The 14,954-nt window shown below is 35.2% G+C and overlaps 1 protein-coding gene across 1 annotated transcript in view; it reads left to right on the forward strand.

Annotated features, from left to right (window-relative positions):
* Positions 1-1,119: 1,119 nt before the first annotated feature.
* LOC113109334 (vang-like protein 1) overlaps positions 1,120-14,954 on the forward strand; it is a 31,442-nt gene continuing 17,607 nt past the window's right edge. Inside the window, exons 1-2 of the mRNA XM_026272951.1 lie at positions 1,120-1,271; positions 10,321-10,536. Of these exons, the coding sequence (XP_026128736.1) occupies positions 10,466-10,536 (71 nt within the window). The 5' untranslated portion in view covers positions 1,120-1,271; positions 10,321-10,465. The remainder of the gene's footprint in view (positions 1,272-10,320; positions 10,537-14,954) is intronic.

Below are 14,954 nucleotides of genomic sequence, written 5' to 3' on the forward strand. Positions count from 1 at the left end.
CACTCTAAAGGTTCTCAGTACAAGTCAACTTGTCAGTCCTCACATATATTAGTCATTTAGCAGACACAGTTATCCAAGATATCACTATTACACAGACACAGGCCTATAAGCAATGCACAATTCTAAAGTAGGTTATGTGTATTTGCAGACATTCTAATATTAATGTACAGCCTATTTGATAATTTTCTGATTATTTTCTGAGATTCTGGACCATCAGTCCCAACAACATTATTTTGGCAACCATTGTGAGTGAACACTGAAGGAAAGCTTTAAGTGGCATGAGCAGTCGAGAGAATATGTGGGGGATGGAGCTATATTTAATGGCTCTCTCTGAATCTCTCTCGCTTCATCAGTTTTATGGAGTATGATAGCTGGATGCAATCATCAGGAAGTCGGTAAAAACTACAGACAGGAAGATGTAAAAACAGAGAGAAAGAGAGACAGGCAAAAGACATGGACAAGATTTGACCTGATTAATACATATCCAATTGTGTGCTATTGCTGCGAGTTTATATAGGCCATGAACCAACAATTATGATTTTGCCTTTTGCTTTTAGTTTTAACAAACAATTAATATAGAGTACCCTAACTTAAATCTTTGACACAACTGCCCTACCCAACCATATGTCTCAGAACAAAACACAGTTAGCTATAGTTCCTAAATGAATCACTGTTTTTTAACTAACCGATTCATTGCATGATCCACTGACTCACTCAAAACGAAGGTCATTTGATGTGTTTCTAAATTAGGACGTGTGTTTGAACGAAGGACTTGAATGAATGATTCAGTTACTCACATTTAAAGATAGTAACTTGTCTCCACCTACTGGCGGAACGATATAAACAGCATAAGTAGCTATAGGGGATCGAAAAAAGCCTATACTGAAATCAGGAAAAATCCTCTCCAATGCATACATTATTTAGCAACTGGTGATTCAGATTCATATAGCTTTATTTGCATGGTGAAATGTTCTTTGCATTGCCAAAGTGTTCATATTCACACACACACACACACACACACACACACACACACACATACACACACGCACAAGTCTTATTAGAGGCGATAACTCCCCCTAGCGCAGCACACTGTAATGAGTCTCAGTCAGTCCCTCCACATCCTCTGCCGAGGTGCATCTCCTGTGTACTCCGCCTGTAAAGGATACTTCCATTACTGCCGTCAGATTGGTCGCAATTCCTGATAGTGGATAAATTTGGTTACAGTATTGATCATCAGATCATTTTATCGGGGATGTTGGCGTAGCCGCCGGGTAAGTTTCTACTGTACATATTGTCTGTTCTTTTGTGCTCACTGCATTGATCTAAATACAAGTGAACACCTTGGAAGACCCTGGGATACATGCATGTTGTTAAAGTTCTCACGCCCAGCTGCTGTCTGTAAAATGACAGATTAAAGTCATTGCAGTTCCTAGAGTATTGATTCTAGTCTTTATGACAGGGTTACAACGAAAATCATTATTGATGCTTCCTGGCGAGACGTCCAAGAAGCCGTAATTTATAATGCAATGACATTGTAATAACATAATGTTTAGATACATTTTATGTAATATGTCCATAAACTGGTTGAAAAACAACATATTTTCTTTACGACTCCTTGTGATCATTAATCTCGTGTCTTGTGACATCGAGTCGCCTTCAGAAATGCTGCTGGGTGGATCATGCGCGCACCACGTAGAGTGCATCTTTATTTATTTGCTGATGTGTTTATCGGATGTATTAGAGGCAGTGATGCCCCTCTTTAAAGCACATGGTTGGCATTCCATTGACTTGGGTGGTGTATCCATGCCTAGATGTCCGATTCGCAATAGAATCATTCTTTTGAGCCGGTTCGTTTTAATGATTCAGTTCTCGAAGCAGCAGAGCAAAGGAATTCATTGACAGAACATTTCATAAAGAAGGAACTAATTAGGCTATAGCTTACAACTGGGTAATGGGTAACCCATGGGTAAAGTAATATAATATATTTTTTAAATGGAGTGACCATTGGAAAACATATATTAGTCCATATTCATATAAATTTATTAGCCTACATTTTTAGCATGTTTTAAATGTTAAAGAAAAAAGGGCTAATATGGAATGTATTACTATAAAATATATTATCAACAGATAAGTGACACCTTTCTCCATTATTTATTTTATTCTTCTTTTCTTTTCTTTTTTATACAATCAAAACTTTTTACCGTTTCTTATTATTTTAATGTTTATAACATTTTCTAATATTTTATCTATTTATTGTTTCATTTAATTAGAATTTTTATTTTCACATAACACTACCATTAAAGTTTGGCTACAACAAAATTACTGGCAAACAAAAACATCATTATGTATATAATTTGGGAAACATAGCAATATAAACAGCATTTAGCCAAATATGTATTTATCTACAAAAAAACTCGTAAACATCGCGCTAGGGCTTTAGAAGCACTATGAGCTATGAAACGAATTGGTAAATCGCCTTGACGATTAATATGAGAGATCCGAACGAATCGATTCTAGAATGAACCGGTCTTCCCAACGCTATCATTTACGCCCATGAGCTACACGCAATTTAAGACCTCTTGCGGTTCCCATTTCTTTCCTCACAGACTGCTCTTTGGCTGAGGGGTTGCTCTCGCATTATTGCAAACAGAAACGGACATGTTCAATGTCAACGCGGATCTTTTTTGTTTTGAACGTGGTCCGCATGGAAACAACGGACGGTTTGCAGGAATGACCGATCATTTGTGCGTTTTCACATTGTGTTGGATTTGATGCAGTCAGAGGGTAAATGGATGCTTATGTTTCATTTTAATCATCATTGGCTAGTTGTCTTTCTTTTGTTTATACATAATCATTCATGACAATAATTAAGGTGGTGGGGGGGGGGGGGGGGTGTACCATCATCTTGATTATCTTTAAAAAGGCTATTTGGTGAATATTTTTTCTCTTCTTTTCCATACATCCTCTTATCCTAATGATCAGGGCCAGCCCAGGCTCTGTCGGTGCCCTAGGCAAGATTTTAGACCACCTCACCTATAAAAAAAAATCTGAAAATTAAGATTTTTCAAACCTTCACTATAATAAAACATAACATAAAATAAATATAAGTATAAACTTAAACAAGTAGCAAATAATTAGCGATAATAAATAAAGAAATGTGTCTTATAGTCACCTGAAGAGTAACACAAAAATGTAATTACAAATTAAATCAACAAATAATTGCCAAAGAAAAAACATTACTTAAATTTGTTACATTACTTACATTTGTAAGTATTTTCTGATTGAATCTGTTAAAATATCTAAGAAACCAGATGAGCTATACTCCCAAACAGAGAAATGCAACCCACAACTATGCCTACAGTGACAAGTACTTATTACAACAAAAAGTAATATGAGAAATATGGAATGCCTCAAATAGTCTAACAGACAACAAAGGCAACAAAATAAATTCTACGTATTGAAATTTATATGTAGGTGTCAGCCAGCAAGCTAGCTAGTTAATCTAATTAGCATTCCCATTTCATTTCATTTATAGTGAAAAATAGCATACTTAGAGATTTCTAAAAGTTAAGATGTTAAGATGTTCTAAAAAGGCTATGAAAGTGACATTCAGCCAAGTATGGTGACCCATACTCAGAATTCGTGCTCTGCATTTAACCCATCCAAAGTGCACACACACAGAGCAGTGAACACACACACACTGTGAACACACACCCGGAGCAGTGGGCAACCATTTATGCTGCAGCACCCGGGGAGCAGTTGGGGGTTCAGTGCCTTGCTCAAGGACACCTCAGTCGTGGTATTGCCGGCCCGAGATTTGAACCCACAACCCTAGTGTTAGGAGTCAAACTCTCTAACACAATGTAATTTTTTCAAAATTGTTTTAGAAATGTCCCTTTCAGACCACACAAATGTCAAAACTATTTGTGCGCCATGTATAATTCAAGCATTATGATGATGTATTATAATTAAGTCATATCGACGCAGAAAGTGTTTAAATTAGTCCAACATGAAATGTTGTCGAATCTGATTTTTCGTCTGTCAATTTTATTTGATTCTAACATTATTTTCATCAGTTTGATGATCGCTCAGTACTAATATTTTAATTGTCAGTATTTGTTTAATATATGGGTGTAGGAGCGCACGATAGATCAAGAATGGCACACGGTGGTTTTGCAGAGAAAAAAAACTATATCTATGTCGCCTATGTCACGGGCCGGCCCTGCTAATGAGGATTTCTGGCTGACTTCACATTCTTGACTTCCTCTCTGACTCTTCTGTAGTAAATGCAAGTATGTATTAACGTCAGTGTATAGTCGCATAGAGCATATCTTCAAAATTAAGGTTAGGTGAATTAATTTTATTGGACATAAACTTACAGTTTCTTAATATACATGTGTCCTAACTTGCTGTGAATTGTTAAGGACCACATTTTACAATAATATGTTCCATCTGTTGGCTTGTACAACATGAATGAGATTGTGTCCATCAAACTGTTCACATGGACTAGTTTCTTGTGCTTCTTGGTCTATTTAGGAAACTACTGCCAGATAATGTAGGCTATATCATTTTTTTGGACTCTCTGTAAGATGCCATGCTTTTCATGGAAGATTGAATTATGAAAACTAAAAAAAATAAATAAAAAAAAAACATCAGAAAACGGGTATTTTACCAGAGCATGTGCACCTCAGCTACAGTATGTATTGTAAGCTGTGTGGTTTTGACTGATAAACAGTGGAAGCGTGCATGTTTCTCCTCACTAGAAATAAGTAATGAGACAATCTTTCTTGTAAAGCAGATATTTTATGTCTTTTGCACACCAGAAAACAACCGACTTGCAAACGCTGGCTTTTAATCTGTCAGTACAACTCTTGCATTTTATATCTGACAGCACATGAATTATGCATTGACCTATCTAAAAGTTTTACGCTCTCATGCGCTAAAATAACACTAAACTTTATCTCAAGAACATCACGAAGGAACAAGGCTCCCGCATTGTTGTTTGGGTAACTGTAATGTATTTATAAACGGCCTTTCTATTGCTACACACACATTCAACACGCTCTATGCATGTCTTGAAAATGAGATCTTTCTTATGATTAATGTTTAATACTTAATATTTTTGCTTAAATAAAACCCTGTATCACTGTTAAAAAAAAAAACATTCCATGGAAGAACACAAAATGGCAAACGCTGGAAATGGTGAGACATTCAGAAACTATAACACACACTTTTTGTTTTAATTTCATAGTATCTTATTCTGTCTATCACAACATATAGACCTTTCAAAACATAGTATCTTAGTACAGTAACACTAATATCCCTTGCCTTCTAGCAAAGGCTTCCTTAGGCAGCCAGCACCCAGGGAAAGGGGTGTAACAACCCTTATTAAAGTAAAACTGCTGGGAGGCCTTGCTATAAAATGTGTCAGTAAAGCTCATGTGCTGGCCCTGGCTGCAATCACTATGCTAACCACATAAGCTTGTGGTGTTTTTATTGTGAGATGTAGAGATGTAGAGCGATGGGAAAAATGGTGGGCATCAGAGGCCTTTATAGGCAGTTATATGAACAATTTTATACTTGAAATACTTCAAGAGTGCCTTGTAGCTGTTTCTCTAGCACGTGAATGAAACACTTAAGGATTGAAAGCCCGTCTAGTAAATAGGGAATACACTTTGATTTTTGTTTTTGTTTTTTGTACAGAAGCGTTTGTGATGTTTTTGTTTGTGGGTGTGTGTGTGGTGGATTTTCCACATCTGCTCTTTAGATATGGACTCCACTCCACTGCACAGCTGGAGAAAGAGAGAGTTCATGATAGTGTTCTGTATGGGGCTGGATTGTCTTGGCTAAATATAGAGCTACCAATGTTTCTGACACAATTATTTAATTTCCATCAGGCCTCAACACCCAGATTAAAGAGAGCAAGGCTCTGTAATGCAATTTTTCTGTTGCACTGTAACTCGCTGTCATTCACTCTTCCTCTGTTCATTTTGGAATAATGCAGACACACACACACAAACACACACACACACACACGCTGTTTACCTATTTGTGATTTGAAAAACTTCTATGAAAATGCTGTGGTAGTCTTGGAAAAGAGCCAGGGTGAATTGAAGACACGGCAAAGCGGAGAAGCTGATAATTGTGTAATATTTATTGATCTTGGAGTTTTTGCATTTTTACTTGACATAAATAAAAATAATATCAGGAAATTATTATGAAAAGTAAGGAATGTCATTAGGATATATTGCAGGCTAGAATCAAACCCGTGTGACCAATATATGAGCACTATATCTGCAGTCATTTGGGATATTGTTTGAACAGTGCAATATTAAATTTAAGACTATCTTAGCAATACCATTAGTGCATATTAATATATAAATAATAAGTGTATATATAAAGGGTAGACCAGTATATGTATACAATTAACCATAATATTTGTAACATTTTACATGACTTAATGACATGAAGATATAATTTTATACACATTTTTACATTATACCTATTTTACGATTTTATTATAGAGAGAAGGAAATTCTATAATAATGAAAATATAAAAATGTTTGTATATGTTTTTAAACAATTTTACTATTACATGAAAAATATATTAGTTAAATATAATGAATACAATACCTGCATTTATACAAACACATGCACATATATTTACTGTTTTTAAGATATGACTGTTCATGATCTGTTTATGTGTGCATGCTTTTATACATTATGGTTGCTCATTCTTTTTTTTTTTCTTTCCCCATTCTGTTCCTTTCACTCTCCCTGTCCCTTCCCCCTCTGCTCTTGTTATTTCTGCTCTCTGATTCAGTCTTTCTGCCTGTGTTGTATTCTTGTTTAGTAGGTGAAGAAATGTTATTGTTCTGTCTTTGATCATCCATGACTGCACCAAGGGCAAGTCAAATATGAAAGTCTTGCTTGTGCATGTGTGTTTCTACATGAGTGTATATGATATGCATTACTCAGCGCTTTGAACATATGTTAAAGGCTTCTTTGGCTGAGTGGGCCTCTCTGTCAAATGATGTGTGTGTTCATGTGTCTTAGCTTTGTAGGTGTAATGGCTGTGGAAATCTGAGTTTTGATGGCTAAATGTAAAAGCCTCCAGGGACTCTCCTGCTCCAGTTAGCACTACATTCTGACTATATGCTCTAATAACAACTGTCCATCAGCTCATGTTAAAATAAGCCACTGTTTCCTGTTACTGACATCCTTTCTTCAGTGCAACGCAAAAGGGTCAATAAAAAAAGCACTGGTTGCTCATTTCCAAGAAAATTATAGTTAATGTGGAGCTTTCAGAAGACACAAGAGTATCGCAGATGTGGCTCATACTCTGTCAAGTATTCTGAGGCCAATGTGTGACAAAAAGACTGAAATTTAAGGTCAGTGTTAACTTCTACATTGTGTGTGTTAACTTCTACACACGTGTGTGTTAACGTCTACATGTATTGCAGCATTCACATCCAACACTAAGCTGATTTGAAAAGGGACTAAGTAGCTGTTCAAGCCATTAAATTATTTTGAATGAAATGCGAAGATATTATGTCCATCTGTAATTATCCCCATAATTTAGAAATATAATTTAGAATGCAGTCTGAGACTGTTAGCCAAGACCCAGCTCTACAAAAAAAATGTTTATTTGAGATTAGTGAAAGTTAGTGGAGTCCTAAACAATATCAAACCCTGTTGTCTTTCATTGTATGAAGAGAAAAAACACATTTCAAAATATGCATATGTTCCAACTGTCAGAGAGGTTTGGAACAATATGACTGTGACCAAATGATGCCAGAATTTAGATTTTGGGTGAGCTATCCCTATATTAACAAATAGCAGAGAGATTTTAATTTCTCAAATCAATGTGCAGTTTTTCTGTGTGCATACAGATAAATACTATTCTAATGTGTATGGCGAACACGGATATATATAATACACACAGTATCTAAAATAAAAGTTTTAAATCTTTATATATTTTTGAATATCAATAAAAACTATTTTTCCTATTTATTTTCTGTAAGAACTCTGAAAACCGATTAAAGTCCACAGAGAAAGCCTGGTAAGATTAGAAAACTATTCACTCTGAATTGGGAATCTGTGTATCGCAATAATAGAATGAATTTTGTAAACAGATTTCAGTTTTCAACCGCCTCTAGACAGTTCATCTAGACAGATCACATATCAAAGTCTATCAAACCTTGCATTCCTGCTTCAACAAAGAGATTTATTTGGCCTGTGCTGCCCTGTAAAATATGCAACAACCTCTAAATTGTCTCCAGAATAGTAATGGATTGACACACAGTGCCAAAACTGAGATAAGAAGAGTGAAATCTGTCTGATGTTATTAAACGTTTGGCAGTAATAGCTGTCGTCTCCTTTATGATAGTGTATAATATCATAAAAATACTAAGCCCCCGGCCTCCCTAACATGATACACTCTGTGAGTGCATATGAGTGTACATGGAGTAACTTTAGAGGAATTCTTTGTGTGTGTGTGTGTTTTCAGGGCACTATGAGGTAACCCCAGAGGAATGCTATGTGTGCTTGTCCAGGTCAGATTTCTCCCATTGATAAGAGAAATGAAGACTTGAAAGTGGTCAGTGCTATCTTGGCAAACTCACATACCACACGCTGATTAAGAACATACAGGTATTTACCAGTATTCTTAGATAAACCAGCAATTGGTTCTAAATAACCACAAGTTCAAAACATGTTTGTCTGTATTTTTCAGAGTGCAGAATGTTTAATATCATTCTTGTGATTTCTAAAGAATGGTTTGAATACCTACATAACATATATTGATGTTGATGGGTCGTTATTTTTGAATAAACATTTTTTAAGAATACAAATATTTGCAGCTAGAGGGAATATTTGCTGTCAGAGGGAATAAATGCAATTTTAGTTTGAGCAATTTTCTATGTATATGTGGTATATGTAAATTCCTTGTGAATCGCAAAAAGAAATACTTTTAAAATGCCATTGTTTGAACAAAACAGAAATTATTTTTATTTAATTTTTTTATATGATTTAATATACAAAATAGTTTGCCACTAATTAATTAATTAATTGAGGCACCCAAACCTTCTGTGAATGTGGCAGGGAATGAGAGGCAGAAAGTATATTGCAGAATTTAATTCCATCATGGTTTAATACGAGTGACTTGTGATGGAATAAATTTGCCCATGCTGTGATCTAATTTTTAGACCTGTAAATCCTCTTAAAGGTGTGTATTTGTGAGTGTGTTGATGTGTTGGTTGCTTGCTTTGAGATGACAGGTGGCACTAGAGCGTGAGTGCACTCCAAATTAGTAATTTATAAGCGGATAAATCAATGCACAAGGTCTGTGCTAGAAGTCTCAGAATAAAGCCTTGATACTCACTGCTCGCTAGCCTCATATGACTCTTTGTGACAGTTGACAGTTCAAAGACATTTTTTTCTCTAAACTCTTTATGTTATTGTCCAGGGCTTATGAGTCACATCACTTTGATATGCCCTATTCTGGGTGCTTAATAACCAACCAATCCGAATACCGCTTTGGTCCTGCAATCTGGCATGTCATTCAAGTTTTAGCAGCTATGAAAACTATAACTAGCTAGCAAGCTTAGTCTTAATGTGTTTGAATGCTGTGGGAGAGTGCATATGTGATTTGAAAGATCAAATTTAAAGTGACACCATGAAACTAAAAGCACGCAGAATTCTCTGAAGGTGGAGACCTGGGGGCCAAAAAGCGAAGAAAAATAGGTTCCACAACAGCTGAAGTGAGAGGGCTCTGTGGGCATAGTGATGAAAAGGAATAGCTGAGTACTGATAGTGAAGTACAGTTGATATCCTAAGGATCGTACCTTCCGTTCTTTAATAAATTATCACCAGCAGATATATTCGAACTAGGAAGGAGGAAACGGAAGGAAAGCAAACTACATTTATTACATTATATTCTGTACTGGCTGAAGTAGAGTAGTACTGAAACAAATGCACATTGATCTTGCCAGCAGAGGTGCTTTACAGTGCTTTAGGCATCGCTGCAGTGAACTCTTAATGCTGGTCCTGCATTGGTTGTCAGTGTATTGGAGAAAAGCTGTGTACCTATACATTTATGCATTTGCTAGATGCTTTATCCAAAGCAACCTACTTTGCATTCAAGGTACACATTTTTATCAGTTCTTGCTTTCCCTGGGAATTGAACACATGCCTTTTTTGGACTACTGCACTGTATTGCAGTTATTTTATACTGATATGAAATAGCCCTAAACCTTTTAAAAGACTGTGTTTGTCTATAAAGAGTTTGTTTAAAAAAACGTTCTTTCTCTCTCTTTTTAGGTTCATGTTTGATAACAGGAAGCCCCTAGAAACGAGCCTGTCATCTTGCAAAGCTTCATGTATGTCCAGATCATCGTCAGCACTTTAACTGTCTCAGCATTCCTCCCTCCGCTGTGTTAAACCAGTCACAGCACGGACAGACACAATGGACACAGATTCCATCCACTCTGGTTATTCCCACCACTCCAACAGGTCACGGGGGTCAAACAAACAAAGGTAAAGGGCTGAACTGCCTGAGCACATGCATGTACAGTACACCATACTCTCCTTCTCCCTCTAATGTTTCTCTCTCCTGAGGATTTCTCAGATTTCCTCAGACTTATTCATGCAGAAAATGAATGTTTTCACTATGAAAAGATTTTGCATTTATTTAGAGCTTTGATTATTCTGTGAAATTATTCTGTTGCTCATTAGTGACGGGATGTGTTTAATTACTTTCAGATTAAATTATTGAGAATACTTGAGAATATGCATTTAGAATTATTACTTTTAAAAGGTAATCTGTTTCATTAAAGAAATGTTCTTGTTTAAAGGTTCACTCAGTATTTTTGAGATGAGATCAAGACATTTTTAGTGTTTTTTTTTTCCTGTATTTTTTTTTTAAAGTTTGATGACTACATGACCAATATTGCATTTGTTGTCAACATGCTTTTTCATCTCTATATCATTTTCTATTCCTTTCCATTGCTGCTGTAAGTAGTTTCTTATTGTATAGAATTGTTTGTGCTTGTACGACAATTTCTACTCATGATCACAGATTTGGTCTGGATTTTCAGCTGCTGTGATCTGAGCCAGAGATTTCCAACATTATCCCAGCTCTCCTTGTCAGAACGTACTGATATACACTTGAATGCTATTAGACTGTGTTGACCCCACCTACTGTAATTAGGAAGTTATTAATTGAGCGCCGCTATTGTTTGGTTTCCTATAAAATCTCCATTGAAAGGCCCAAACAGGCCTGAGGAATTCCAGAATGAAAGCAGAGAATGTGTCTTCACTGAGAAAGCCACAAATGAATGTCCTCTCTCTGTTCGGCTGTCAAACTTCCTGCCAATTTTCACTTCGTCTCTGTTTCTTTCCATTTGTATTATTTTCAAGTAACTATTTTTTTTTTTTTTGGATGAATTAGGTTATGAATCCTATCCTATAATCTCCATAACTTACCATAATTGTGTGTGTTCAGTACTTAGTCTAGTTTAACTTTTTTACACATGGAAAAAGCAAAACATGTCTCTAAAATATGTGCTAATGAAAATTTAAACAATGATCATTTAAATATTTACTAACATTTTCAACACACCACCTCTTTCTGTCTGTATCTACAATTGTTAGCATACACTCATCTAGTTTCCCTTGGATCAGTGGGCAGGTTCTGCTATTTCTTTCTTCCAATTTTAAAATGAAGTTGAACTGCAGTTTATATTTACATACATTTATAATGTCTGGGTGGGGACGGACACCTCAATGTTTCACCAGGGGCTATCACACTGCCTCTCCCATTCAGCATCAACACCCAGTTTATATAACTTCTAATTACAATCCCATCCTTGCTGCTGGGTATTTAGAACACTGGAATACACACATGAGTAGATCTGCATATATATATATATATATATATATATATATATATATATGGAATTCAGTGCCAAGAACTTTAGCACTGTTAAGAGCAAAGAAAATATGTATTCTGAAGGCCATTTAGATATTTTAAGACAGTAATTAAAGAAAGAAGAATGTGAGAATGTGGCGTGGTGCAGCAGTTGAAGATGTGGTTGTGTTTTAAATCCACTTCAGCAGAAAAAAAGAAAAAAAAAGCTAGTTCTAGAAAATTTCGTTATTTATTTACTTATTTACTTAAAATATATTGTTAAGATTAAATTAATTTGAATGAATATTATTATATTGACTCTTACTATATCAATTGTCTATCTACAAATTTTAACCTTGTACTTTGCTGTATGTTGGAGCAGCTGTTTTGTATGTGACTCAGCAGTAGACATCTTCTATAATCAGTGTTAATTTCGTTGACTAAATATTTTCGTCATTATTTTCGTCACGAATATATTTTTGCGGACGAAAACGAAACGAAAACTAAAGAAGAAGGCACTGATGGAGACTAAAACTATGACTAAATTGATTGACATTATCGTCAACGAATAAAGGACGAGACGAAAATAGACTGTGACGAAAATCAAATCAGCAGACGGGAGAGATGCGAGGAATGAACAAAAGAACCGGCAAAACGGAACAGGCTGCATGAGAGAAGAGAACCAATCCGAGCCTGACTTATTGAGACGTGAAGCGAAGGTTTTCAGTTTTTAAATGAGCTCCCGGGAAGTCGGCATTCGAAGAGGTGATGTCTAAAAGAGCGACAAAATGTCCACAGCTCACTTCACGTTTGACGACGAACAAAACAAAACAAAGTGTAAAGCACGCGGAGCGCTCATTCGTGGCAAAAACACAACCATTAGAAAAGACATTTACAGACGAGCCACCTGGACATTTTCTCAAATGTAATTTCACAACGACGTTCTTTTGTTTATTCAGCTAAGCAAAATTGGAAGACTGCAGTGCGTAGATGTTGTAGCATTAAATATTACGAACTGAAAAATACTGTAAAATAGCCCCTTCTTCAAGTTAGATGAGAGCACAATACTAATACGTAATATTATGATACATACATTTGATTAATACTAATGTTTAGTATATTTTATAATGTTCTACTTGTTGACAATATCACAAATATTTCTATATTAGTCATGTGAAACGTGAATGTTCACATCCTATCATTATACATACTAATCTAGCAATATTGTAGTATTTAAAACATACAATATTGCTAGACAAATGAATACTTTATAAAATCTTGTTACTTTTTTTATCCACCCAACTTATTAAATATTTACTTTAAATGTATGCACTTATTGTTCAAGCTCAGCTGTAAGCTTTAAGGTCCTGGACCTAATTTTATTTTTCTTTTATTGATGGTCAATTGGCAGCTAGTTATTGTTTACATTATCATGACAGTGTTTGTTGCAGCATAAAAGCTTTTGAATCGAAATAAAGACACAGTTGTGTTGAAATAAAGTTGAATTTGTGTTTTATATATTTTGGTTAAGTTTGTTTCCTATACCAGCTGTAAAAAATTGTCTAGTAAATCTGTTATTGATTTTAGTCTTATTTTAGTCGACTAAAATACCAAGCAATTTTAGTCGACTAAAATAAGACTAAAATTAAAACAAATCAGATGACTAAAACTTGACTAAAACTAAAAAGAATTATAGTCAAAAGACTAAGACTAAAACTAAATTAAAATTTCGTGTCAAAATTAACACTGTCTATAATATAACACAAATCCCAGAGTAGCCAGCGTTCCCGCTCTGCCCAGGCTTTCCAGGATTAGAGTAAAGCAACAGAGGCTTGACATATGTGATGACTTACTGTAAAAGAAAAGGAAGTGTTTCAAAAACATAAGGGTGGTATTCAAATTGGGATTGATCAAAACATGTTGCCTCTAGGCATATGACTGTATGAAATGTTCATGTTGTGATTAACTGCTAATGCTTTTATCACGGTATACGGTATTATCACTGTATTGAAATTTAGTTGCAAAAACAGTGTTGTCATAAACTATAACAGGTTTAATAACTTTTTTTCTTATAACAAAAAGAACTGAGCATTTATATACAATAAAGTAATACACAAAAAAATTATAAAGTAAATTCAAATTCACAAAGATTAAAGGACAAAAGAATTATAAAGACCAATAAGTAACACTTTACAATAGATCTCATTAGTTAACCTTAGTTAATGAATTTACAATTAATAATGAGCCATAGCTACATCTGCTACTGTAGTTATTCATCTTTATTTTGAAAAAAAAAACCTGTTAGTTCATTATATAACACAGTTGCACATTTTGATTTTAACAAGGATCCTTGGTAGGCAGCCTTCGTTTTGTGTCCTTCATTCAGCTGAATTTGAAGGATGCCTGGGATGCTTCCTCCACGACCTTCAGTCACCCACAATCCTTTGTACCCATTTCATGAAAATGGAAAATGATGGAAAATGAACTAGTCAGTACTGAGCTTGTCTGAATTTATTATGCAATGTAAGACAAAAACAATGTTTTCAGACATGAAAGGATAGACGTTATCTAAATGCTAAACTGCCAATAATTTAAGACACAGCCAGGGAGACTAGACGACTGTGATTCATTGTATTGCATGAATAGAAAGCAAAATAATATAAAGATTTGTAATACAAAGTATTTTACCAAAGTTTTATTAGTGTTTTTGTGCAGTGACGGTGAGGGCGAGAACATATGTTACATAGTCACGCACACTTACTAGACTGTCTCATTGTACCATTCAATTTTAATATAATCACGAAGGGTAAACACAGGACCTTAGAAGACGTTTAATTCAATGAACCAAGGGATACTAACTCAAGAACTCAGAAATTACTTTTACCAGCGAATGGTAAATAAGGGGCAGAACACACTATAAATATACAGACACCAATGGGACACACCTGGGAGCAAATAAACGAAATAATCAAACACAGCTGGAAACGAATAAACACAACAAGGACCGAAACAGGAAAGACCAAATAAGGAAAATGGGGGAAAAACA

This window comes from Carassius auratus, chromosome 9 (assembly GCF_003368295.1).
Source record: "Carassius auratus strain Wakin chromosome 9, ASM336829v1, whole genome shotgun sequence".
Lineage (NCBI taxonomy): Eukaryota > Metazoa > Chordata > Actinopteri > Cypriniformes > Cyprinidae > Carassius > Carassius auratus.